Raw genomic sequence first — 27,943 nt, 5'->3', positions numbered from 1 at the left:
AGTTTGAGTTTCTAAACTACTCCCATCGTCCCTCAAAGATTGTCATATTTGGCCTTCACGGTTTCTAAGATATGAAAACGTAAATATCTCTAATTCTACACTCGTAAAAGTTATAAAAATTTAATATCCAAAAATATACTTCATCCTTTTCAAAAAAAATTGCAACACTTTTACTTTTGCCACTATTCATACGCCAACTTTGACCATACATTTTTGTTAATTTAATAAAAGCAAATGATGTCAAATTAAATGTCGTTGAATTGATTTCATTAAATACTTCCACAAGATTAAATTTTAAGATTTTTTTAATAAAAAATATAATTAGATATAATTATGGTCAAAATTGAATCTTGGCAAACGTGCTAGTCAAAGTGTTGCAATTTTTTTGTGAAACAGAAAATGTATATTGAAAAGAATCTAAGAAGACCTCACATGATTATATTATTTCTTACTCCCTCTGCATTTAATTAAAAGGCATAATTTGACTAGCATGTAGTTTTAGTAGAGTGAATTGAATTTATTAAAATAAAATAGAAAGTGGGGTGTTGGGGTTATTATTTATTGTAAGAAATTGATAATGGATAAATTGTTTATTGTAGTAAAAAAGAGGATGTGAGTAAGCGTGAGAACCACAAGAGGAAGGAAAAAATTAATATAATTGGAAGGGGAAACATGACATGTCAAAAATAAGAGGAGTATCTTTTAATTAAATACGGACTATTATGAAAAATATACTCCCTCCGTCCCAGAATACTTGACCTGTTTTCCTTATCGGGTCGTCCCTTAATACTCGACCTGTTTCTAAAAATGGAAATATTCTAACAATATTATATTATTTCTCACTCCACCCCTATTAACCCACCTACCCCCTACTCCATACAAAAAATAATTAAAAATTCAACCCCTACTCTCTCCCAACCCCACCTCTTAACCCACATCCCACTAACTACATTAAAATAATACCCCACTATCAACTACTACCTATTAAATTAAATAAGTCAATTCAAGTTCCTTAAACTCTACGCCGGTCAAACCGGGTCGAGTATTTCGTGACGAAGGGAGTATAATTTAGTTAAATACGGAGGGAGTATATGTTCATGACAATTCATGGTCAAAATTTCAAAAGAAAATTAGAGACAAAGAGTAGTACGTTATTGAATTTATTTCAAGGCAATTTTGACTTCGCTTCTCGAATAATTCCCGAGGCTGATAAAACTCGGAATGATATCCTTATAAATAACGATAATAAGTTGTTGATAAAATCCACAAGAGTACACTAACTCTATACAAATGAACAAATGAGAAATAATCAAAACAACATTAGGTACATACATATCATATAGCTTTAAGCTTCTAATTTTACAAAGACTTACCATTCCTAAGACAGTTTTATTGGGTTTTTCAGTAGAATAGAGAAAACAGTCCGGAACTGGAATTTGAGGTGTTTTGATGGTTTAGATAGCACTGCAGTTACATGAATCTTCTGCAAAAACTAATCATGTCCACCATGACCCTGGACACTCGGCCATTGACATTGTGGAGCTACTTTAAACGATCAAATCATGTACAAGACCTAGCTGTTTCATTCAAGCTATAAATCAACTTCTAAACTAAGCAGCATGCTTTCTGTCTAAAGCTACCTTCAATATCAAGGTCTAAACGAAACCCAGTAGGGTAATAATTCGAAACCTCTTTGCTTCCCCATTTCAACATAAAGGCAACTAACTGTAAGTAACAAGTGGGGATGGGATGGGATGGGATGGGATGGGATGGGATGTTGCTTCTGTAATATACAAATGGAGGCCGGAGGAGATACAAGTAACCACTCATGCATTTATCGTGTTTGTGCTTTGTCTACAAAGTGTTCCAAATATCATCCTCCAAATCTTGAGGATTCTTTAAAGCAGCAATATGGTCCTTGAAGGATGTCGCAGCTATCTCCCTCTCTTGTAAGTTGCCCAATTTGTCATATACCGTAGCTATCAGATAGTAAGCCTCCGCAGCCAACTCGTGATACTGCACAATACAACCAACATATATCCAAGTCATCTGTGCACTTCAGAAATACAGTCTCTTAGGTTTTCCAAAATAATATGAATTTAATACTTTATCACGACATACACATTCTTTTCCATCTAATGCATGGAGGATAGAAAAGTACAAACTTCACATTTCAATAGAATGCATACGGATAAAATTGGAAGCACCACAATCTGGTGGTGGGCACTGGCCAGTGATATGCTTCAAAGTAGTGAGAGAACGAAATGTAAAAACTCACCTTCAAAAGTTCAAGCTCTTCACAGGCATCCTTTAAAGGGTTGAGTACTGCATCTGGTGCTTCACACACTAGAAAGAAATCCAAAAACCAAAATTAGCAAACCAGCTAATGACAGGTTAAACAGCACAGTTGTCAAAAGTACTAGAAGAGCAGAAAGGACAAAATAATATTCGATTGATGTAAAATCTTACTTATATATGATTTCTAGTATACATCATAACAGTAATACAAATCATCTCAATGACAATCAACGTAACAGATAGCAACATAACCTAGGAAACAAATGGTTCTTATGATTTAGTCAGTTTGTTATAAGTTAACTGGCAAAACAAATCATTTTTCATTCTACATTATTCATTTCAACTCTTTGAGGACTGAGGCTAGCAATTTCCTACAAATCAGTTATCCAGAACTACCATTACAAACTAAAACAGCCAGCTAGCTCAAACCACCATCACTGATTTCAAACAAGAGTATTCTCTTTCTAGACACCCTCTGTTCTTAATCAGCCATTAACATGCATATGCTTTCTGTTGGAATGATGTCTGAAGTCTAAATGCGTCCTTCAGATAAGGAAAATAATGATGGCCAGAAATTCCATAAACAGTCTCCAATCTGTTACCTAAACATTAAGAGGGAAAAGTGGAAAGCATAGTTTACTCCATTCAGCTAAACCACCTTTGAAGTTGGAACTACCAGCTGGATACTGACATCAACTAGTGCTTATATTATATGTAGAAGATTCTTTATGTAATTCATGCACTTGTTTCCCCTACCGTGCAGTCTTCACAAGAGTTTAAGTATCTTAACAAGAAGACAAACAAGAATGAATAGAGAGAAGGGAAATACCTGAATAACTTGCATCCGAGAGATGACATTTAGCTTCTATAATGTGTGCGCGTGCACGGAGCTCCAAACCTCCATGTCCAAGAACCATGGGGAAAGTTCCATGAAGGAGCGACAATGCTCTCTGTGCTTCACTTGGTCCAAACGAGAGCCATAGCTCAGCAAGTGTGAGGGTAGCAGAAGCTTTAAGAAGGTCCAAGTTGAAAGACTGGCAAAACAATATACTTGCCAATGCATATGGGAGACCAAGGGTGGCATTTCCTGATTTCTGTGAAAGTGTTTAATGTTTATAAAGCTTCAATTAGTTTTCCCTACTTTCAGATGAGAAAATATCCATTAGAGCAGAAAAGGGAGATAAAACAGGGGTGATAATGTGATACCTAACTTAACTAAATTATTCCTAAGACCCAAGAGTAGCTCAAAAACGAAATATTGGTGATACCAAACTTAGATAGTTACACTCCCATCAAATAAGAAAACTTGTCCTAGATACATTAATATTGGTGAAACCAAACTTTAGATAAACTAAACTTAAGAACCAAGAGTAACTCAAAACACTTAAAGAATTTACAGATTCTTTAACTTATCGTGAACATTCCACAAGAAAGGAAAAACATCATTGGTAAGCTACAATTGAGACACCATCACCTCTGCCCAAACTACATGGAAACCATTCATGAAACTAATTGATCAACCACCAGTCCACCAAAGTGATAAAACATGAGAGAGGAATCACCTAACCTAAAATCTGAAGATACCCATTAACCAACACCCAAAAAAAAAACACAAGTAGAAGAGACAACTGCAAATCCACCTTCCTCGCCTAAGATCATGTCCATCACTAATATACCAAAAGATCCAATATGCTCTATTAATAAACTCAGAGTAAGCTCTAAAGAACAACCTTCCGAAATACATTTATCACCAGGGCTCCATCAGAAAGCTTCAATTAGCATCATCTATTGTGCTTACCTTATTCTTCTTATTTCAACTGGTGACGGGGATGTTACTTTAAGAGGGGAAGGGACACTCTTAACAGCGAAGGTCCAAGAGCACACCTACATGGCTCTATCTGATGGCTACGCATAGAGTCTCAGGGAGGGGCGGGGAGGGGGGTCCAAAAGCCCAACAGCATAGGTAATGCTGACCACACAGGACAACATCAAATAAACATACAGTACTGTTCTATGTGATAAATACAGGAACAAAATGATAAGCTTCAAAAGATATTTAGTACCTTGTGGATTTCGGCAAGCAATAGTAGAACTGTTGCGTTTTCAACTTGCAAATTGAACTTGTAGCATGTGCAAAAGAGAGAATGTGCAACCTCTGCAGCCTGCACCAAACATGACATCTAATCTTAGATTGAGCAACAATAGAAACATTTATTAGGCTTGCATTTTTTTTTTCAACATTTAATGGATCAGTTCACTTAAGGACGGAAAATTAATCCCTCCCCTTCCCCATCCTAATTATCCACACAAGAGAAAATTAATCTCATACTCTCCCTCTTCTCCCTTTCTCTCCACTGCTCATATTAACAAGCTGCTAATGCAAGTAGTGAATTTTGAAGTACATAACTGTAAAGTGGCCTGATGTGTAAGACCACAACTCCAATCAAACAAACACGTAATTTTCAAGATATACGAAATTTAGTTCTCCGTTGTGGATCAGAGGGAGGTGTGCCAAACAAATGACCAGAAGGATTTCGTTGTCCTACTAAAATACTGAATTGTCCACATCCATTCTTTAAGAGCAGTAATATTGGTAAACTGCGAGAGAGATACCAAGAAACCCCACAAAGCAGCCACTATCAACACCACTCTGCCGGTCTTCCCACGATAGATTCAGAAATATATGCGCAAGAAAAGCCATCAACTCAAAGTGATCTACCTTAAAGACCTTGCAGTTACAGAAGCACTTGCTTCCTTCACATCCATTCATATTAAAGCATCAACATAATTCTTACTTTTTTTTTTTGACGGGGAAGAACAATTTCATTAATATCAGTCATACGGCATCTACAATGATAAAATAGATCTGCATACCACAGATTCAAAGAAAATACATAACTATTACAATCAAAACAATTACTATTCTGCATCCTAAAGCACATCTCGCGCTCCACTGCTTCTAGCTTAACGCGAGCAGTGATTTTCGATGTTTTCGCATCTTTCCAAGTAGAGCAATTCGCAATCTGCGCACGAATTGTTCTGATCGACGAGTTGATGATAAACCCTAAACCTGTATGAATCCAAATCTCCTTCCCAATTATTGAAACCCTAAAAATTCTCATCCATGGATGAGAATCAAGAACCTAGAAAACACTAGGAAAAACCCAAATAAATTGGGAACTTCCCAAGAATAAATTGGGAACAAATCAACTGAAAAAAAGAAGCCAAAACAAGACAAAACATAAAGAAAAAACAATGAAAAAACAAGAAAAATGGTCGGAGATAGTCTATTTCCGGCCTAAGCGGCAAAGAAAACTGAAACCCTAAAAGATGAGAGAGAATAGAGAAAAAGGAAAGATAGATCTTTATTCTTTTAAGTTGGACTACTACTACCAACATAATTTTTACTTAGACGAAGCATTATTACTTCGTGGGAACCAAAGCACCAAGTGATAATTGGGTATGTCTATACTAAATTTTTAGTAAAATGAAACTTAGTTTTATAATCTCTATCAGCGATGTCAATTCCATCGACTACTACACGTGATGCTAGAATTTTGAACAACGTTTGCGTCTGCCATTTCGACATCTCTGCTCCAAAGTCCAAAGTGATATTTCACAAAAACTCAAAAGGAGTAACCAATAAACACCAATAGTGATAAGTTCTATGTGAGTGGATTGGTCACACCATGGACACTTAAAATAGCGTGTTTAGACATAGATCAAGGCATAAGTTACCAATTAAAAATTTTTAAAAAAACAACATAAAGCCTACTTGATGGCAAGAAAAGGATAAAGACCTGGCTAAACTGGTTTGCAGCTAGAAATGTTCGAGCTCGACGAAGACTTGCTTCAGTCTTTAGATCTACATCAACTCCAGTCACAGGTGAAGCCAAAGCACCAAGTTCATCACAGAGTTGCTGAGCAAGCTTCAAACATCCTCTGTATAAGGGTCCCAATAAAAGTGAGACTAGCCAAATCATCAGCTCTATTTGCAATATTTAAGATTAATTAAATTTTAAATTTATCTATCACTTCACATGGACCCTTATGCCCCTAATCCCAAAGAAGACATACCTATGCAAGGCAAGTTCGTGAAGAAGCTGAAGCTTCAATATCGAGACTCGTGATTTTGAGATAACATGGAACTTCTCCTCAACTATTCTGAATGCAACATATGCTTCTGCATGAAAACGTATACCACAAGTTATAAGCTTCACTCGACTTTTCCATTTGGAAAATGTATTTTGATTACCACATTAACACAGTTAGGCCAAATATGAGAACTAAAATTGATCCTCGGAATCAGAAGATATATGAAAGACAGCACATGTATACTACAACCAATAGGATTTTCTAAATATTTAACTGAAGAGCTAGTCAAATGTAACCTCACCTTTGTAGCCTTTATAAGCAGCAAGATGCTGGACAAGCTTCACACAAGCTAAGGCAAGATTATCCAAGCTGAAGCAGTCCATAGGATATCGACAATAAACAACAAAACAGCTTTATAAAATATGTATATATGAAATTAGTATTAATCATGTACAGAGAAAGATAAATTGATTACCTTGAAGCATCAGCAAAGCAAGTGGCGTAAACAAGAGCATTTATCCTGGCAAGCGAGTTGCTGATTGCAAAAGTTGTAAAAGCAGATGACAGATAGGTCAATAAAGTCAATTTGGAAACTATTTTCTGACTGAATCAGATTGTGACAAAGAAAAATCTCTCAATTCTTTCAAAGACGCATATGCAGAAAGCTATAATGGAAGAATTCCACCAGGATAGTATAGCATCAAAACACTTTTTAGAAATATGCAACTCATATAAGATTCCTAAACTTACCAACTCATCATACCTCTCAGGAGTCGGGACACAAAAACAGTCATGAAATCATAAAAAACGCTTAAAATGAATTATCTGATCCCAAAAAGTATTTGAGATTTGGGGAAAGACCCAACAAAAAGAAAGGAAAAATAAACACACACAAGATCACAGAGTAGTGAGATATCATTAACCCACACCTGCCATACATCTCCCATGCTGTAGTGCGAAGTAAAAACGAAGAACCAAGTTGTTGCAGCACAGACTTAGGTACTGAGCTCTGTTGCGCACAAAATTCAAATGCATCACAATCATTTCCTGATCCATTTTCTGAGTTTATCACTAGAGGACCCATTGGCTTAAGCGGATTCTTAAGCCATGCAGTAGCAAAATCACCGTCACGAGACACTGCAGGATCTTCATCATTAAATTCACTGACAACATGAGAGCTTAACCTCAGTTCCTGCAGATAATCGCATGAGGGGAAACTGTCAAGAAATCTGTGGTACCATAGAGAATCCTTGAAAGCATAAGTTATGGAAACTTAGCATGATACCTGGCAAACATCAGCGGGGCGTGTTCTAAGGCTAACAGATGCTTTGGGACCAAAAGATAGCATAGGTCTTTGGACATGCTGCTCATACATCACAAAGTACAGAACCAAGGTAAATTTGCAATATGATACATGTATTTACAAGTTTACAACGTTAAAAGCTTCAATTCCATCACAAAGAAAGTTTTCATCTTTGACAACTCGAAACAGATATTAATGAGCCAGAGAGGGTGAGGCTTTACTAGATGTTCCATAAAACTAGGACTATGGTAATGGACAAAAATCCTACAACGTCAATTTGAAAAATACTAGGCTACATAATAGAGTATGGAAGGACCTAAATGAAGTCAATCTAATCAAACTACTTATAGTTTGGATCACAAAAGGACCTAAAATTAAGAGTTTCTATCAAGTTTACTTAAAACCAGCTTTCCATTTACCATCTACAGTTTCCCATCTAAACCTATCACAACTTTTTAACGGTAGTTAAAGAGTGATGTGGGAAAAATAAGTGTAGGAAGAAAAGACTACAATACATCTTCGCATTTGAGGCAACTCAGGAAGACACATCAACATTTCTTTCAAAATCATGAGACCTCCAGCATAGCTATTATCTACTTCGGAGATTGGATTGATTTAAAAAAATAAAATACATTTTAACACTTGACAACCAAAATCCATTAGACAAAAGGGGTTGACCAACTGTGTACAAAATATGGATCTGAACAAACCTTGCATGATTATAGCTCAAGGGTACAACAACCACCTAATATAGATCCTTGAAGCTTTCAGGATCTTTTCTATAAGGACCAGGGAATTTGAAAACATTATATAGCAAACATAGGTGAACCTCTCATGCACCTCAAAGAATCTGCAGCACAGCTCACACACAGTGACAAAAGGGTAACAAGGTCCATGCCAACTGCAACAGGTATAAAAATCAGATGAAAAGAGCTCAATCTAACTTCACACAGTACCATTCTTGTATTCTTTCTTTCTCAGCAAGTGAGCATACCCACTTTCTTCCCCGTGATAGTTGATACACTATGTCACCAACTCACTATCCCTAACACATTCTTGTTATGTATCTCAGCATGGGCTGCCTTCATATATGGCATTGGAATTTGGAAGTTGGAACTCCGAGATTTTGGTCATTTTAAGAAAAATTTCATCTCATATGTATCTGGTATCTTCTGTTTAAATTCCGCTGAGTAGTGAGTACTATGGTAAACAATATATAAATCAAGAAAACGTATGAAAGAAGATAGTACCTAAGTAAAAAAAAATTGTCAACTAAGCCATTATCACATAGATGAAATATTAACAATCAGTTAGAAGCATAGATAAAAAAATGCGGTATTGGTCACGGTCGCGGGATCGGTCGCGGAGTCTCGGTAACGGAAATAATGCGTTAGTCGCGGACCGTGTCGCGGTTGTCGCGTAGGAACAAATATGAAAAAGAAGCCCCATGTCAGCCCCACTCACTACCTACCCTACTCCCCCTCCCCTAAACCGTACACGTGACATAATTAAATGAGTTCCTTATTCCTTTGTATACTTTCTCTCTCCTCTCTTGTTTTAGATCTAAAAATGGAGTTCTCTACTCTATTTCAGTGGAGTTTCTCCATTTCTTTCCTTTTCCCCTTTCCTTTTGTCGTAAACATGGGGAATTCGGCTGAAAATCGAGTTGATGTGAGGCTAATAACGTTTAATGCGGACAAAATTCGTTCGGATCGGTTGAACCGGCCGAGATCTCGCCATTTTTAAAAACACCTTTACAACTGGGGATATCTCGTATCGCCAGCCTCCAAAACCTAGTTAACTCGGGCGAGTTTTTATACCATGGTTAGAACTTCTTAGTTAGTTTAAACAGTATCTGCTCAGTCAAATAACATATTTCGTGTTGCATTCCTATTTCAAATAACCTAGAATCTTATATTCATAACATAGTGGACATGTACTGTTGCATTGAGATTATGGAATGACGAATATTATGGAAAGAAATTGACTAAAACTTTATATAATTTGGAGCAGGAGTATATCTTTAGGGCAATGCAAATATGTTTTGCTTGAGAGGACAACAAATACAGTAAAAAAAAAAAAAAAATTTGGGGGGGTGGGTGGGGATCATCCAGAAAAGGTAGTTGGAAATGGCACAAAATATTACAATTAATACAAATTATTCAAAATTCTTACCACCAGGTCAAATTTAGCCATTGCTAGATGGTTTGCAGACACTAATGGTGTCAGCTTTAGATCTTCTGATCTAGCAAGAGCTCTTCTTAGTAGCACATATAACTGTTGATGGATGGTTAAAGAAGAACCAATGCTGGTCATAGGTGAGTATGATGATCCAAGTATTCTTGAGGCGCTTGTTATACCAAATTGAGACAGCAGGTTGCATATAACTGTTAAAGTATAAGCAAGACATGCATCATTGCTGTGCTGCAACAAAACAAAAAGGTTGTTAGTTCAATGAAAAATATAAGAACAATACTGTGAGATTGGTGACAGGCTAACAGGCTTGACCGCCTGCAGTTAAGGAAAGAGATTTGTCCTCATTGTATTGAGTTACATGATATGCTCAAAACTGAGAGTGGGTTTACTAGAGAAACAAGCTATTACCTCCTCCATTCTGAATGTTGAGAAGGTCTTCCAACCAATTTGGAGCATTTACAAACTTCTTCTATGGATTTAATACGGGGCAACAGGTCTCGCAATCAGTGTTTTTCACTAGTATGATTTGGTTGGAGAAAAGTGGTAAAATCTTCCACATGCTTTTGGGAAAGAGAAAAATTATATAGTATAGTCCACATGCGTACTTTTGGAATATCTTTCATAGATGCAAAGAGAACTATGTTTACAGTTTAAGTGTCTACTTAGTTTCTGGATGTCAGTCCTCCCACAGGTTAATTTCCTCTTCTTTAGTAATAGAGTTTCGTTATCTTGAATACAGAATTGGAGCATGCCCAAGTGACCTACCAGTGTTTTGGGTCAGATAAGGAAACGATATTACAAAGGCGCTATAGTTTTACAGGCATCTTGTATTGTGTATTGTGTTAGAAAGCTATAAAATTTTCAAAGACAACATGTAAGTATGGAGAAGTTCCACTTTACCTGTTGAGAAGCGCGGACTGCTTCTGTTAAAGCCTGAAACATTACCCATAAAAAACATGTAAACAAACAGATCTTCAAATGACACAATGCTAATTAAAAATATGTTTGAGTACATACTTCTAGAGCTAATTTAGGATGGCCAAAGTGGACGTGCATCATTCCGCAACATAACAAAGCAATTTCATATTTCCCGAAGCAGTTGCTATCAGTCGAAGACGAACAAAGATCAAAACCCTCCATCCCTGCACTTTAGTTCCCATACTTAACCTGTCAGCTCACTCGTACAAAACTCCAGAAATTTCACTTTAAAATACTAGCAAAATATTACAGCTACCGGGAGAATAGAGACAAGATAAACATATAACACAACTTAAGCACAAACTCCAAGATATACTAACCTTCCTCTTACGCAACTAGGGGTTGCAGAAGGAGCCTCCTAGATATTGGCAAGACTATAAGCCCTCATAATCTCATATTTGAAAGAAGATCGCTTTCCCCTTTTTTCAATCCTTTAAAATTGTAGATGTTGTATAAATAGGTTTCAAGGCTAAAATGTAAAACAAAAAGTTGAATAATTTTACGGAAATTGTTGCGCCGTTGTTATGAACCACCGTCTTAAAAACCAGATTTGGTGCAACCTGGGTGTTGATTGTCTTCACCAATTCGTTCTCTAAGGTTAACACGACTATCAACACACAATGGCACTATTGAGTGTGAGATGGAGTCTCTAAAACTTACGCCCAAAAGAAAGGAGAGAAAAGAGATAACAATGGTATGTTTACAAAGCCAGAAAAGTGAGTATATATATAGGATTTAGTGGAGGAATCAAAATAGCCAAGGAAGCGAAAAGACTCGAGAGAGTTCAATGACCATCATCAATAGATTTAAGTATGATCATGAAGAGTTTAATAACCTCTTTAATCAAGAAGAACATCAACCAATCAAGTCAACATAATCGAAATAATTAAGTCTCTTAAACCGTAATAAAAAAAGGTCGTTACAAAAGGAATCACAAGGAAGCAAAGTAGAACGGACAAAACACGACGTTTGGCCACCGTCCGGTCGGGCGCGAATGCACGGACAAAAATCTTTAATTCACCGAGTAGAGCGAGACCACCCGATCGTCGCGAGAGCAAGAGCAAAATAACCAAGTACATTTGCCCGGTACGGTGAGGCTGCCAGGTAGGGAGAATTAACATTAACCTACAAGTTTTGCTTAGTTTTGCTTTGTAGTCGCACACGGCCGGGCGATTCCCCCTGGAGGGACCGGGCGAAGTTTTTCTTAAACTATACTTCCAAAAATCCCCTCTAAAGATTAGGAAAAGAAAAAATGAAAGGAGAGAAAATTTTGGGCATAAGAGGAGCTGAATACATAACATTCGGTGCTACATCTAACTAATTGAAACCAAAAGCTTAGTGAGTGGAACTTGGCTTACAAACCCAAGAGTGGACTAACCTTGAGACTCTAAGATTTAAGTCACACTCCCCCTCTCCCACAACACATACCTTACTCCAAAGATCGAGTGAACTCCGCAAAGTGTGCGCATATTATAAAGCCATGCGTCTACGTTAATTCTTATGGAAGTTGTAGGAAACCGGAAAAGTTTCCATAAAAGATGGCTAGTCTTTACAACCACATAGGTTAATCCCTTGTGCTTCTCAATAGTAGCACTAAACAACTCTTATGATTCATTAAGTGTTTAAACAAACTCAACCTCCAAATAAATTACAACGGTGGATTCACAAATGCTTAGCTAGAGCACCTAGCCCCAGACTCCTTAGGCAAATCAAATAAGTTTTAAATATGATTAGACATGATAAAATCTAATTCACATTGATTAGCCTCTTTCCAAAAAATGACATCTATGGATTTCATAGCTTCACTATAAGTCTTTGGGTCTTGTTCTAAGAAAAATAAAGAAACATCAATTTCACTCAAATAGTCTACATCAAATGCAACATTTACTAAGCACGCACACTTTCAAAATACTAATGTTTAGTCTATATCACTTCCAAAGTTCATAAGGTGTCTTATCCAAGTTCATAGAGGCACTATACTCAACCAAGTTAGCTTTAGAAGAATTCAAAGATAGAGATTTAAACTTATCCTTGAGGCGGTTAGGCTCTTCGCTCCCCATATGGCCAATGAGCTCTTGAAGGTTCATTTCCTTCTTCTTGTGCTTCAAATGGTTGTGATAGTCATTCCAGGATGGTGGGAATTTCCTTATGAGCGCCTTGGCTTGAAGGGTTTCGCACATCTTCATTCCTTCACCCAAGATGACGGTCACAATGTTCTTATAAGCATGGACTGATCCATGATGGATTTGTCACTCGTCATCTTGAAATTAATCCACTTACCAACGACACACTTCTTACCAGCGTCATCGACTTCATACTTTAAGAGTTTAAGGTGTCTCAAATTGACTTGATTGATGTATTGAAGATGAAGAGATCAAAAAAGATACTATTTACATGATGGAGAATGTGAGCTGGAACTAGTTTGTTGTCTCTCCTTCCTTGTCAATGTTTCAGACGCCTTCTTGAAATCATCCGCGGCGAGAGAGGCATATGGGGAAATTGTCTTAATTTCCTCAATTGCTTCAATCACGTCCTCATAGAGCACATAATCTATCTCAAGTTTCTCCAAAAGATCAAAAGATTTTGTGACCACCTTGTGTAGTTTTTTCCATTAAGAGGCTCCAACTTAGAAAGTTTGGGAAGGGTCATGTTCAACATAGGATTAGCCAAAAAATTACATAATTTTGTTTTCAAATTGTTGTATACATAGGTTTTCAAGGCTACAATGTACAACAATAAGTTAGAAATATCTTATACAAATTGTTGCACCGTGGTAATGAAACTATTGCCTTCAAATTAAAAACAGTGCAACTAAAGTGCTCAATTGTCTTTACTGATTCGTCCCCTAAGGTTAACACAACTCTCAGCACACGATGGTACTATTGGGTGTGAGATGGAGTCACAAAAACTAATGCCCAAAAAAAAGAATAGAAAGTAAAGAAAGGATTTACAAAGCCAGAAAAGTGAGTATATATTGGATTTAGTGAAAGAATCAAAACAGCCCAAGAAAGTCAAGTGACTCAAGAGTGTTAAATACCTGAAGAGTTTAATAACCTCTTTAATCAAGAGAAACATCAACCAATCAACTCAAATCAGAATATTAAGTCTCTTAAAACATATTTAAAGAGGTTGTTATAAAAGGAATCACAAGGAACCAAAGAAAAAAGAACAAAACACTACTTTTGGCTTCCACCTGGTCGGGCCAAATGCAGTTGACCAAAAATCCTTTAACTCGCTTGGTTGAGTGAGAGTGTCCGGTTGGACGCGAGTGCAACTGCAAAATAGCCAAATATATTCGTCGGGTCGCGCCCAGTCGACGACTCTGCGTGTTCCCATCAGGCGAAGTTTTTTTTAAGCTTTACTTCCAACAATAAACCAATTGTTATGATTGTCTGAATATCTATAAACATTTTGAAGCTTTACTATTTTATTTTCTTTCATCTCCTTCCTTTAGGGTCCTAGATTTTCATAGCAACATTCACCTGTTCTCAATAAATGTATATTAGAAGTACTAATATACATTGTTGTTTAGCTTTCCACAAGAAAGCATTCTGATTACAATAAATACTATAAACCTTGCACAAATATAACTTATATGACCTACAATTCAAACATTAGTGCCACACTTGTTAATTTTATGTACCAGAAACAACTAGCACCACATCCTGAGTGCATGACATTAAAGTGTGGCTAACAACCTTAATTTGTAGCTTGTTTCTGTTACAGAACATTAACAAGTGTGGATTATGAAGAGAAATACGACTAACAACATTAACAACTTGTAACATAAGCAATGTATAAAAAGGCTCAAGGCGCAACAAGGCGATTTGGAGTTCCCAGCGCCTTAGGCGCGCCTCGGTGCGTCTCATTGAAGTGAGGCGCCCTAATAAAAAGTTTGAAAAAAAAAAAGTGAAAAAATGGTGTGTGCCTTGGTAGGTGCGCCTCAAATTGCGCATTTTTGCGCCTTAGGTGCGCCTCGTCGAAATCGCCTCGCCTAGACAATAAAAGACGTTGGCTCCAATCGCCTTGCGCCTCAGAGCCTAGGCGCGCCTAACACTGAACATAAGCCACCAAGTAATAATTAAGCCTCCATCAAACATAACTGCGGAAGCACTAATAACTACAATCATTAAAATAAACAACATTTGACTCCCAAAGCATTCTCCTTTAAATTAGACCGCTCGCGGATAATATATATACACACATAACAGATCAGCCAATCAGCGATGTGGCAAGGAAACATAGCAATCCTCACAAAGAAAGCCAACAAAGAGGCTCAAGAATAAAATTCTTAACAAAACAAAGTAAAGCCCAAAAGGCCTTTGAGTGCTCACCTATGATCAAAATAACGATGGAGATTCTCCAAAGCACCAGAATAATCATCATGATGCAACATATTCAAGTAGCGCAAAAAATGAACCTGTGTAGGGAAAAGGAAACTATTAGTCTGGAATCCGTTCTTCATTATACAACTTACAGAGTTATAGAAGACGAAAAAATATTACAAAATATTTCCGTCCCCTTTATCATGTAATGCATGAACATAAGGAAGAGAGCAATTTATAGGAACTTACACGATGTAACTCAGGCGCCAATTTCTGGAGTTGTTTCAGAATAGATTCAAGAGTATTCAAGGGAAAAGAACTTCCATGCCTGGAACATGCATACCTTTCAGGTCTAAGGAAACAACATAAATTAATCAAAAAGTAATGAAACATTTAAAATTGCATACTTTTCAATCTCATCAGCTTGCTGAAGCAAGTATCCATGAACTTGCCAATTTGAACGCAAAAATATACCAGCATTCTCGTCAAGTGTATCCAATACATCAATATCTGGGAGCATAAAGGGACTTGATTCTCTGGCTTTAGCACCATGTTTTAGGGCCGAGGAAACCTCAACACCTGCACTTAAATCAACATGCACTTTCTAAGTCACCATTTTATTTATTTATTGTTCACTTCAATTCAAAATCCCTCCCTTCAAATTAGCTGATGTAAGAAAACATCCAACAGAAGCAACTAGGCAACAAGTTAAAACTTCTACGATAAATCAATAACTCAGACTTGCTAGTGCGACTTACTGCATAATCAAATATTTGAAATTATTTAAAAGGACTTGGGGCTCAGAACATAACTGAGAAATGATTTCGGAAGGCGGGTAGAGACAAAGAAAAATGCACTTGTTGGATTGCTGGGAAAAGTAAAGTAAACTAACCCTAAAACACAACATATTTTTTGAGGGAAAAAAACACAGCATATTTTTTGAGGGAAAAAACACAGCATTTACTGACCAAGAATAATCACCGTTTTCTTATCCCATTAAGGAGGTTAAAGGCAAAGCTCGATATACATATTTCTCAGAGATTGGGTAGAACATAGAAATCATTGTGGTACTGTAGCAACACAAACAAGTAAATCAAGAAATGGAGAATGAAACTAGCACTGCAGTGAAACTTTGGAAAAGCAAGAGGATCCCTTCGCAAATGTTTGTTTCATCTCTTATGTAGCTTACACAGAACTTAGTAAAGAAATAGAAATTGGGTGTAAAGGTAGATTTATCACGTTGCTATGTGTTTTATAAACACGCTCCTATATTTTTAGCTTTAACTGTCTGTTTCAGATTATGTTTTAGTCAGATCCATGTAACGACTGAAACAGAAATGGTAAATGACAGCAATTATATGTTTTAGAAGTCAAAGAGGGTATTTTTCCTTGTTTTGGACAGAGTCAAGGCTTTGTCTCGCCATAAAAGGTTGTTAATTTCTTCATGTAGGATACCTAAGCAAACCCGCCATGGAGTGAAGGAACCAATATTTGCAGCTCTAGAGATTTCTATGTTCATCTGCATGAACTCATATCATGATCTTAGAAGTAGAGCATTTATTTGATTACTTAACAGTTTTTTTACCAGATAACAGTCATACCGAGTTTTGTTGATGATGGTGTTGCTGAGCAGTGATTAATGTGGGTAAAATTAAGAAGGAAAGAAAACTTTAAAAGCTCTCGAAATGTTCGGTGAAATTGCAGTAGAAAGAGCTGAATTTCTTGAGGATGAGGCTGAAATGATGAGCGGGGTAACTTTGGTGAAGGTGGTGGGTAGCTGCCAGGGAAGGTTTGGTGGAAGAAAAGGGAGAGAAGAGAGAAAAAAGGAGGATAATAGCATAGTTAGAGTTTTCTTTTAACGAAATTAGGGTTCAGTTTGGTAAATTTTTAAAAACCTCACGGGTACTATATAAATTATTGAAAACCAATTACTTCATTAGTTAATTAAGTTGCCTTTGTTATAACCAACACGTGCCACAAAAGATTTGGAACGTACCCTGCAAATACAATGTAGAATAAATAGAAAATGTCAAGAATAAAAGAGACAAGTGTTTGTGAGTAAAATAGATTTTCTCCTCTAAAGTAATATTGTATTAGTAAGTTCCTCCAAAAATAACACAATACCTCCTTCATGATTCGTCTTGCCAATTGTATTCCCCCTTATATTTGCTATCTAGGATTCTAGGCCTAAACCCCCTCTTATAGGCTAAACTAGAAACTCACATCTATTATACTTCTTCCCGAGACTAAATAACTCTAGAGTTACATATATACCAAAATGCTACTACTTTCTTAATTACAATTCCTACTAAACTAGGAGACCAAATAATGTCAAACTAAGCTAATATCCCAAAAGATAAGGAAACTTGTGTTTGATGCCATGCCATCTATGTTACTCCGATACTCCGGTGAAAAGTGGGTGTCGCGTGTCGACATGACACGACTTGCGACACGACACTCGACACGTGTCTGGGAAGGTGTCGACACCGATGTCGGAAAAGGATCCGGAATCAGGTGTCGGCATCGAGAGGAGAAGAGAAAGAGTAATAAAATCAATTCAAGATCTGAGAAGGAGGAGAAAGAGAGAATCGAATAGTTATCAGAATAGTTAACCTGATTTCATTACGGTGTCTCCATTGACAATGGAGAAGGAGATAATCAGAACAGTTAACCTTATTTTTCTCTCTCCTCTATCTTTTCTTTCATGCGGCTGCTATCCTTTAGGATTTCTTGTTTTTCTCTCTCCTCTTTCTTTTGATTCATGCAGCTAGGTATGCTTTCTCTCTCCTCTCTTTTTTTTCATGCTGCTAGGGCTGTGCTTTACAAAAAGTAACTTACATTTAATCTGTTTTTAGTTTTTTAGTTTTTGACAGCTAGTTTATATTTTGTTTTTGTTTTTTTACATCATTCACCTTCCCTAGATAAGACTTTCACCTTCCCTAGACAAAGATTTTCACCTAGCCTATTAAATATACAGTATTAATAGGCCTGTGAGTGTCGCTTATGCGGCACTTACTTGTGAGTGTCGCGTATGCGGCATTCACTGCCGGTCCCAAGCCCGGATAAAGGAGGAGGGTTGCGGTAGGTTGGTGGCGGTCAGCGTAAAACTAAGTCACATATCATGACATGAATCGACAATGCAAAATCGTGGGGGCGTCCCCTTCTCAGCGACGCGCTACACCTCTTTAGCCCGGGTGTAGTGAAAAATATGTGAGGGTTGCTAGGTCGTCGCCAAGAAGCGGCGCGCCACCCCTACACCTGGGGGTGGTGTCAAATATGCAAGGGTGCGCTATACTTCCTAGGCCCGGGTGTAGTGGAAAATATGCAAGGGTTGCTAGGCCGTCGCCCGGAAGCGGCGCGCCACCCAAGGGTGGTGTTAACTATCCAAGGTTTCATGGTAAGGGGAGGGGTAAGGGTAAGGGTAGTAGGATGCGGTTTGGGACTTGGAACATTGGTTCTTTGACAGGGAGATTAGTCGAAGTAGTAGAGGTTATGAGAAGGAGGAGAATTAACATATTATGTTTGCAGGAGACTAAGTGGGTTGGAAACAAGGCAAGAGAAATAGCTCCATGGGGTTATAAGCTTTGGTATTCGGGAAAAACTAGGGGTAGGAATGGGGTAGGTATCCTTATTGACCGAGAATATATTGATGATGTAGTGGACGTGTCCCGAAAGAGTGATCGAATTATGAGTATTAAGCTTGTGATAGGGGATGAAGTTGTAACTATTGTGAGTGTCTATGCACCACAAGTAGGACTAGATGCTTCAACTAGACAAGAATTTTGGGAGGATTTAGAAGAAGTGGTGCAACGTGTCCCTAGAAGTGAGAAACTGATCATTGGTGGGGATCTCAACGGACATGTAGGCTCGAGTCGTGATGGATTTGAAGGCATTCATGGTGGTTTTGGGTATGGGGAGCGGAATGAAGCGGGAAACGCTATTTTGGATTTTGCATTGGCATATGACTTGGGAATAATGAACACTTGGTTTGAGAAAAGAGACTCTCATCTAGTAACCTATAGGAATGGAGATAATACGAGTCAGATTGACTTCTTTTTAGTAAGGAATGCTTTGAGACAGTGCTACACCAATTGTAAGGTGATTCCGGGTGAGAGTACAGCAACCCAACATAAGCTTGTGGTCCTTGATTTTCGAGGTAGAAGTTATATAAGGAGGAGAAGACCACTAGTGGAGCCTAGGATCAAGTGGTGGAAACTTCAAGGGGAGCAACAACTAAAATTCGTGGAAAAGGTGGCAAGTGAAGGTATTTGGGCCGGGGATATGGATTTGGATATAGATTCATTATGGACAAGAAAGGAGCACACCATAAAGGGAGTGGCGAAAGAGGTCCTAGGGGAATCTAAAGGAATCATGCCACCAAGTAAGGACACATCCTGGTGGAACGAAGTTGTGCAACAAGCTATAAAGAGCAAACGAGAGTGCTATAAAGAGTTGGGAAAATGTAGAAGTGATGAGAACTACGAGAAGTACAAGGAGGCTAAAAGGGAAGCAAAGAAGGCCGTAAGAGAGGCTAGAGCAAAGGTGAATCAGGATCTTTACGCAAGATTGGATACAAAAGAAGGGGAGAAAGACATCTATAGGCTTGCTCGAATGAGAGATAGAAAGACGCGAGACATCGAGAGGATTAAATGTGTGAAAGATGTTGATCAAAAAGTTTTGGTGGGAGATAAGGAAATCAAGGATAGATGGAGGTTCTACTTTGATAACTTGTTCAACGGGGACCAAGGACGCGATATTGGGTATACGGATATCCCTCGAGATATGGTTAACCTAGACTTTATGCGAAAAATTCAAAAGAGAGAAGTCGAAATGGCACTGAAAAAGATGGGACGCAGGAGGGCAGTGGGGCCCGATGGTATACCTATCGAAGTCTGGAGATGTTTGGGAGAGAGAAGGGTTGTATGGTTAACAACTCTTTTCAACAAGATTTGGGGAAGTAATAGGATGCCATTAGAGTGGAGGAAAAGTACTATCATCCCCTTGTACAAGAATAAGGGTGATGTCCAGGATTGTGCCAACTACCGAGGAATCAAACTAATGAGTCATACTATGAAACTTTGGGAGCGGATTATTGAGCAAAGATTGAGGAGAACTGTGAAAATTTCGGAGAACCAGTTTGGATTTATGCCTGGAGATCGACTATGGAGGCCATTCATCTTATAAGGCAACTAATGGAGAATTATCGGGGTAAAAAGAAGGATTTACATATGGTTTTCATTGATTTGGAGAAGGCGTATGATAAGGTACCAAGAGAAATTCTTTGGTGGGCATTAAGTAAGAAAGGAATTCCGAGGAAGTATATTGATATCATCAAGGACATGTATGAGGGAGTTAGTACGAGTGTGAGAACTAGTGTTGGTAAGACCGAAGAATTCCCTATTACGATCGGAGTGCATCAAGGTTCCGCACTTAGCCCGTTTCTTTTTGCTATAGTCACGGACGAATTGACGAGGTCAATCCAAGATGGTATACCCTGGTGCATGATGTTTGCAGATGATATTGTGTTGATTGATGAAACAAAAGAAGGAGTGGAAAGTAAATTGGAGTTATGGAGACAAACTTTGGAATCTCGGGGTTTTAGGCTGAGTAGAAACAAGACGGAATATATGGAGTGTAAGTTTTAGTGGAGTCCAAGATAGAGAGACAGGGGCGATTACCTTAGATTGGAAAATTGTCCAAGGCTCTGAAATGTTCCGTTATTTAGGATCTATTATCCAAAAGGATGGAGAATTGGATGGCGATGTGGCCCATAAAATCAAAGCAGGTTGGTTGAAGTGGAAAGGTGCCACGGGGTTCCTATGTGACTCAGGCATGCCCCAAAGATTGAAGGGAAAATTTTACCGCACGGCAATTCGACCGGCTTTGTTATACGGCACGGAATGCTGGGCAGTGAAACATTGTCACGTGCACAAGATGAATTTGGCGGAGATGCGCATGTTACGTTGGATGTGTGGGCATACAAGAAAGGATCGTTTGAAGAATGAGATTATTAGGAAGAAAGTAGGGGTTGCACCGATTGAGTTTAAGATGATGGAAAATCGTTTAAGATGGTTTGGACATGTAAGCAGAAGATCAAATGATGCCCCGGTTAGGAGGATAGAAGGGTAGCAAAGGGATAGAATTGCAAGGGGTAGGGGAAGACCTAAGAAAACTTGAAAGAAGGTGATTGAGCACGATATGAGCTTTCTTGGGATTGAGGAAAATATGGCGTTGGATAGGACAGAGTGGAGGGAGAGAATATATATTGATGACTTCATTTGACTTACACAACTTCAATGTTTCTGATTCTCTTTATTTGTATTTTTATTTTTGTTTTACTTTTATTTTATTTTTAAAATTCTTTCAATTTTTTTAATTTCACATGCTATTTTGAAATGCACTTATTTTACTTATTCATTTATTTTAAATTTTACTTATTTTTATTATCTCTTACAATATTTCTTTTATTATATATATATACATTTTCTCTTATCCTACTTTCATTAATTTCACTTTCTCTTGTTTTTTTTCTTTTTACTTCCTGCTCTTTTCTGGTTTGATTGGTGACAATGACGATCTCCTACGACGATTCATGTTAGCCGACCCCAAATCATTTTGGGACTAAGGCTTTGTTGTTGTTGTTGTTGTTGTATTCACCTTCCCTAGATAAGACTTTCACCTTCCCTAGATAAGACTTTCACCTTCCCTAGACAAAGATTTTCACCTAGCCTATTAAATATACAGTATCCTATTATATTTTATATTTTATTTTTAATGTTTACTATAAGAAAAAATTTAATTTATTTTAATTATAAAAAGTGTCAATTTTTTTTCCGACACTTAATATGATAGCCGTGTCAAAAAACCTAGTCAAGACACTGCTTTGACAATGTCGAAGTGTCTATAAAAATTTGGATAGGGGTGTCAGATACTCCGACACCTTGTCGTGTCTGAGTAACATAGCATGACATGCATAATGTTACGCATAATGTGATTGCCACATGGAATCATGAATTCCCAAGTGCAACACTATGTAATATATTAGCATCCAACAAACAAGTTCTCCATAACTAACTTTTGTCAGTTCATTGACTTCTGGTATGACCCGACTTAGGCTTTGATCTCAAACTTCGACACGATCCTTCGCCAAATTATTGGGTTTAACACCTAACAGCCTTAATAACAGAGTTGGAAAGGGAGCTTCATATAAAAAGTTACTCCCTAGCAAAAATAACAAAAATAACAGGGTCTACATCTTCAAATGAGTTACATAATTACAAACTTAACTAGAAAGCAGCCAATGAACATACCTTCAACCAGCTCATCAAGGACTTTAGGCACATGTAGATGGAATGACATTCCTTTACCAGCTCTTTTACTTGTTCCAGCTTCACCATTAATTTCTTGACAAGCAAAATTATCAAGGTCCATGTTCTCGTATTCCATTAATCGCTCTGATTCATCATTACAACCATCCAATCGAGTCAAATCAAAAGATGGAGAACCAGTAAGTACTTTACAATATGATTCTATATCTGACAGCAGATGGCAAACTCCCTGCATAAGCAGAACAAAAATGCACAATAGAAAGAAAATATATTAAGACACATTATTTAGAAACATTGCCACCGGTCACTTCAGTAATGCATAAAGATACGTTGCTAACAGAGAGATAGCCTCAGAAGAGAGGAAAACTAAAAGCAGTAAAAGTTCTACGACCAAAAGGCACAAAGAGTAAATGTAAGAGTCGAGACTATGGAAAAGGGGAAGAGCAGTGGATCAAAGAGGAAGAGAAGTGAGCGTTTTATTCGCTGGGAGAAACACAAGCAATGAAAAAGAAGGCAAAAAGTTGGTTTTCTAATGTCTAATCAGCAAAAACAAAAAAAAGGTGATTTGGAGTGCAGTGCATCTGCAATTATATACAAGTAAGAATTTTCTTCAGTATGGTATACATTACCTTATAATATAACGGAGTACTAAAAACAAAAAAAAATTAGGATATAATATAGGAAAGTTGTAATAAAAAATTGATCCAAATTATCATGTGTGTGCAGGTAGCAGCAAATCTTTGGTGCATATTTTAAATTATACCGACTATTATGCTGGATACAAGTAATGACTCAGAGCTCATCGGTCAAGAAAGATTTATAGAAAATCCAACACACACACACATACACACACACACACGCACACATATATATAAGTAATGACTCAGAGCTCATCGGTCAAGAAAGATTTATAGAAAATCCAACACACACACACACACCCTATATATATATATATATATATATAATTTTTTTGTGATTTTTTTAGATGGAAACTAACATGTATATAATAATAGTAATAACAATAAAAAGGTCATATACAACGCATAAGCTAGGCAAGGTCTGCGGATATAATAATAGTAAAAACGACAAAAAGGTAATACCCAGTGCACAAGGCTCCCGCTATATAACGCAGGGTCTGTAGAAGGTCCACATGTACACAACTTCACCCTTATTTTCATAAAGAGGTTGTCTCCAAGGGATCGAACCAGTGACCTACCAGATAACAAGTAGACACTTGACCATCGCGCCAAGGCACGACCTTCAATAATAGTAATAACGATAACAATTAAAATAGTAACTAAAAAATTAGAACTATGACTAATTTCAACTTATCATTATTCTTTAATCCTTCTTTTCCTCCATCCCCTTAGTATCTCACTTCCTCCTTTCTTACTCTTCTACTAGACCCTTCAATGGCTTCTCCTCTATTTTTCTTCGGCTTCTCCAATTACCCATGATCTTAAAGTTTACGTATGTTCAATATGACATTTCCAAGTTAGCTTCATTACCATCTTTGTGATCACTATCATCCTCAACATCATCATTATAGTTAAAATCCTAGATCTTCTTGTATATCACTTACAAATGTTCACAACAAGAATTGGTTTAACCCATCTGATACCATTGAAAAGCATCCCTGTAAAGCTCAAACCTCAACAATAGTTCCTCTATTCTCTGCTTTAGAGGATCCAGAGATGAAGCTCATGTTTGAAGGAAAACAAAATTGGTGGTGGTGACGACCACTTATGGAGTTGCGATTCCATTGAGAACAAAGAAGTCGATTGGAAAAGACAGAGGATGCCAATAGTGGATTAAGCTTCATGGTAAAAGAGGAAGGACCGAAGTACGGAGAAAGGGAGGGGAAAGTAGAGGCAAAAGATTAAAGATGTAGAGGAAGGGATCTACTCCTAATGTCCCTAAATAATAGGCCACGTTTTATCGGAATTGGGTTAAAATATGACAATTATTCTTTTATAGAAGTTATTACATACTCCATATTCCATTGTCGATTCATGTCATGATATGTGGCTTAGTTTTAATGCTGGCAGCCACCAACCTACCGCACCCTCCTCCTTTATCCGGGCTTGGGACCGGCAGCGAATGCCGCATACGCGACACTCACAAGTGAATGCCGCATACGCGACACTCCTTCTTTCTATTTTTATTTTATTTTTTATTCTTATTTTTATTTGATTTTTAAAATTCTTTTAATTTTTTAATTTACATGCTATTTTGAAATATACTTATTTTACTTATTCATTTATTTTAAACTTTACTTATTTTTTATTATCTCTTACAATATATCTTCTATAATATATACATTTTTCTCTTATCTTACTTTCATTAATTCCACTTTCTCTTCCTTGTTTTTCTTATTACTTCTTGCTCCTTTTTTGTTTGATTGGTGACAATGACGATCTCCTACGACGATTCATGTTAGCCGACCCCAAATCATTTTGGGACTAAGGCTTTGTTGTTGTTGTTGTTGTATTACATACTCCATATATATCATACCACAAGGTAGTATTCCCTTTAAGGTTATCATTGAGGGTAATATGGACAAGTTGTGGGTTTAAAAAACTAATTATAGAAATTTATTTTGGGTCAATTCAACACATAAATGTGCTTGTTATTTAAGGATGGAAGGAGCATTTATTATCAAAAACAACTTAATTGCTTAAAAGTTTAATTTTTTTGTTTTTTAAACAAGTCAGTTTTCCAACAAAAGTCGCTACTCGCGGTGGACACATGTCATTACATGCAACTGACATAACTATTTCTTATAGCACGCATCAGGTGTGGAGTTGATATCTGCATATGTTCCATACTAAGGTTGTTCTTAGCAGTTTTGCTAAAGTAATGTATTAAAAGAAATAAAAACTCTTGTGTTGGCTGCTCGAGTTTGACAGCCAATTAAGATCAGTTTGTACCTCAAAAGATAGTATATTGAAGGTAAGTATACATCGACGCAGAAACATTCCAAGATTGCTGCTAGGGTCCAGACTAATTTGATCATCTTCTAGAACACTTGAGTCTTGGCCCCCCAAGATTCCTAAAAATAATTACATCAAATTACATAATTTTAACGTTCATAATTCAAAATGGAACCAATCTAACCAGACTTAAGAAATGAAACATAAATATGCTAGGGAAAGGCTACTAGAATGAAAGCACTCACCTTGCAATTCACTGAAAAAATTAAACAACTCATCGGGTGATGATAATGATGATAATCTGTGAGTTAATCTTTGATCAAGCAAGCCTCCAATTTTCTTCAGCCGAGAGATAAGTTCATCTAGCTTTGGCTCCAAAATATTATCATAAGACTTAAAAAAATTATAGCGCCATTAGTAATACAATCAGGTTAATAATTCATGTGTATGGCCTGTATGCTAAAAAATAAATAGAGAAAAAATTGACAAAAAACTTGCACAACCAAAAATGTTAAAGAGTAAATTAAATTGCAATGGACAATGAGCGAGCATAAAAAATTAAAGGACTGAAATATGGAAAGTATATGAGTTTCCACTGAAAGATAAACTTTCCTTGCAAAAAAAATGAGGGATAAATTGGGAAAGATTACACAAGCAGTGAAAATGGACCAAAAGACACATAAAATATGGCCAATCCAAGAGAAAGAAAAATAGACAGAATATTTTGCTGCCATTCAAATTGAGGGAAAACTGGAGAAGTATAAAAACAAACCTATGATACATACATGAGAACCAAGAACCCCTAATGATGGAGCTTCTAAGATAGGAAAAAAAAAAATGAAAATGCAAGCTTAAGGACAAGAATTAAATAAAACAAGACCAAGAACCTAAATATAAATCAATCCTGAAGCCTACTAAGAAGTACAATGACCTTTTCAAGCGCATACCCAATTACCCATCATAATTTGTTCCTAACATTAAGTTCTCCAACTCTCTATTCTAGTACTTCTTACTATGGGGCTATTCAAATGAAGCTGCAATCAGTCACATCTAACAGCAAAGTAACCATTTTCAACAATCAATTTGAGCCATCCCAAGAATAAGATTAACTCATCCCATCCTAGACAAACTTACAAGAAAACCCTCAGTTCATCTAAACAATCCCAGATCATACAAATAAGCTGCCCCTCAAACTAACAACAATTTACCCTTTCATCAATCAGTAAATTACAAAACTTAGGACCCAATTAATTGCAGTCGAATTTGGATAACTTAGCCACAATAACATCACACCAAGACGGATCAAATCAATGGGAATCAAATAAACATGAATTAACAACATCCCAAATCAAAATATTAAACCGAAATTAGGAAAAATAATCATTACAAAAGTAAATAAATTTGAAAGTTTCATACGCAATGTACCTTAATCAAAGCAACCAAAAACAAGCCGAAAGAGTTGTGATGAGATACAGTAGAAAAAGGGTCAGGAAGAAAGAATGGACCAGGAGTTGCATAGATTTGAACAAGAACACACACTGACACCTTATGCGGCGTTACTGTGAATGAATTTCGCAGCTGCTTCAGCATACCCGCCATTGATTGGTATTTTTAGAGAAAGGGGGAAATCCAGAATTTCTAGCTTTATCAGAAAATTGAGAATTTGAGGTTTCGAAAGCCCTAGACTTGCCAGAGCTTGAATAACAGTTGGTAATGGAGGGTTAGAAAAGAGTGGCGCGACCTTGGGAATTTCACTTAAAGTTTGAAAACAAGTTTTAGTTTCTAGGGGAGATGCGAAGACGAGAAATTTTTCTTTTTTTGATTCTAAAGAAAAGAGAAAAAAAAATACAACCAAAATTACAGCTACCAGGCACCATACATGTCCTCTTCTAAGACACGACTAAATTCTATGGGAATAAAAAAGAAAACAAGAATGCACTTTAAGCCGCTCCTCTCTCCTTCCTTTTTCTCTCTTCTCTTCAATTTTCTTGGTCGTTCAGACCGGAAGTGTCTAATTTTTTTGAAAATTAGACTAGTTTCGACCCTTCTTCTTGCTTTTTATTATTTTCTCTTTATATTTTGTCTTGTTTTGATTCTTTTTCCGTTGATTTATTCCCAAATTATTTGGATTTTTCCTAGAGTTTTCTAGGTTCTTGATTCTCATCCATGGATGAGAATCTTTTTAGGGTTTCAATAATTGGGAAGGAGATTTGGATTCATACAGGTTTAGGGTTTATCATCAACTCGTCAATTAGAACAATTCGTGCGTATATTGCGAAAGACTCTACTTGGAAAGATGTGAAGTCATCGAAAATCACTGCTCGCGTCAAGCTAGAAGCGGTGGAATATGAGATGTGCTTTAGGATGCAGAATAGTAATTGTTTTGATTGTAACAGTTATGTATTTTCTTTGAATTTGTGGTATGCAGTTTTATCATTGTAGATGGCGTATGGCTGATTATTAATGATATTGTTCTTCCCCGTCAAG

General features: G+C 37.0%; 1 protein-coding gene across 1 annotated transcript; it reads right to left on the bottom strand.

Annotated features, from left to right (window-relative positions):
* Positions 1-1,306: 1,306 nt before the first annotated feature.
* LOC110796248 (anaphase-promoting complex subunit 5) lies at positions 1,307-27,358 on the bottom strand. Its single transcript, XM_056830858.1, has 20 exons — positions 26,882-27,358; positions 25,702-25,849; positions 25,454-25,575; positions 22,506-22,752; positions 15,603-15,774; positions 15,445-15,523; positions 15,205-15,290; positions 10,910-11,039; positions 10,793-10,825; positions 9,872-10,120; positions 7,679-7,756; positions 7,323-7,585; positions 6,869-6,928; positions 6,695-6,762; positions 6,376-6,481; positions 6,099-6,240; positions 4,362-4,460; positions 3,128-3,392; positions 2,279-2,346; positions 1,307-2,016 (listed from the first exon to the last, which is right to left on the bottom strand). The coding sequence occupies exons 1-20, from the start codon at positions 27,053-27,055 to the stop codon at positions 1,855-1,857; spliced, it is 2,751 nt and encodes a 916-aa protein (XP_056686836.1). The 5' UTR covers positions 27,056-27,358; the 3' UTR covers positions 1,307-1,854.
* Between the last annotated feature and the right edge of the window lie 585 nt (positions 27,359-27,943).

This window comes from Spinacia oleracea, chromosome 6, assembly GCF_020520425.1.
Source record: "Spinacia oleracea cultivar Varoflay chromosome 6, BTI_SOV_V1, whole genome shotgun sequence".
In the NCBI taxonomy this organism is placed as follows: Eukaryota; Viridiplantae; Streptophyta; class Magnoliopsida; order Caryophyllales; family Amaranthaceae; genus Spinacia; species Spinacia oleracea.
The sequence above is the reverse complement of the archived record's forward strand: the minus strand, read 5'-3'. Positions and strand labels throughout refer to the sequence as shown.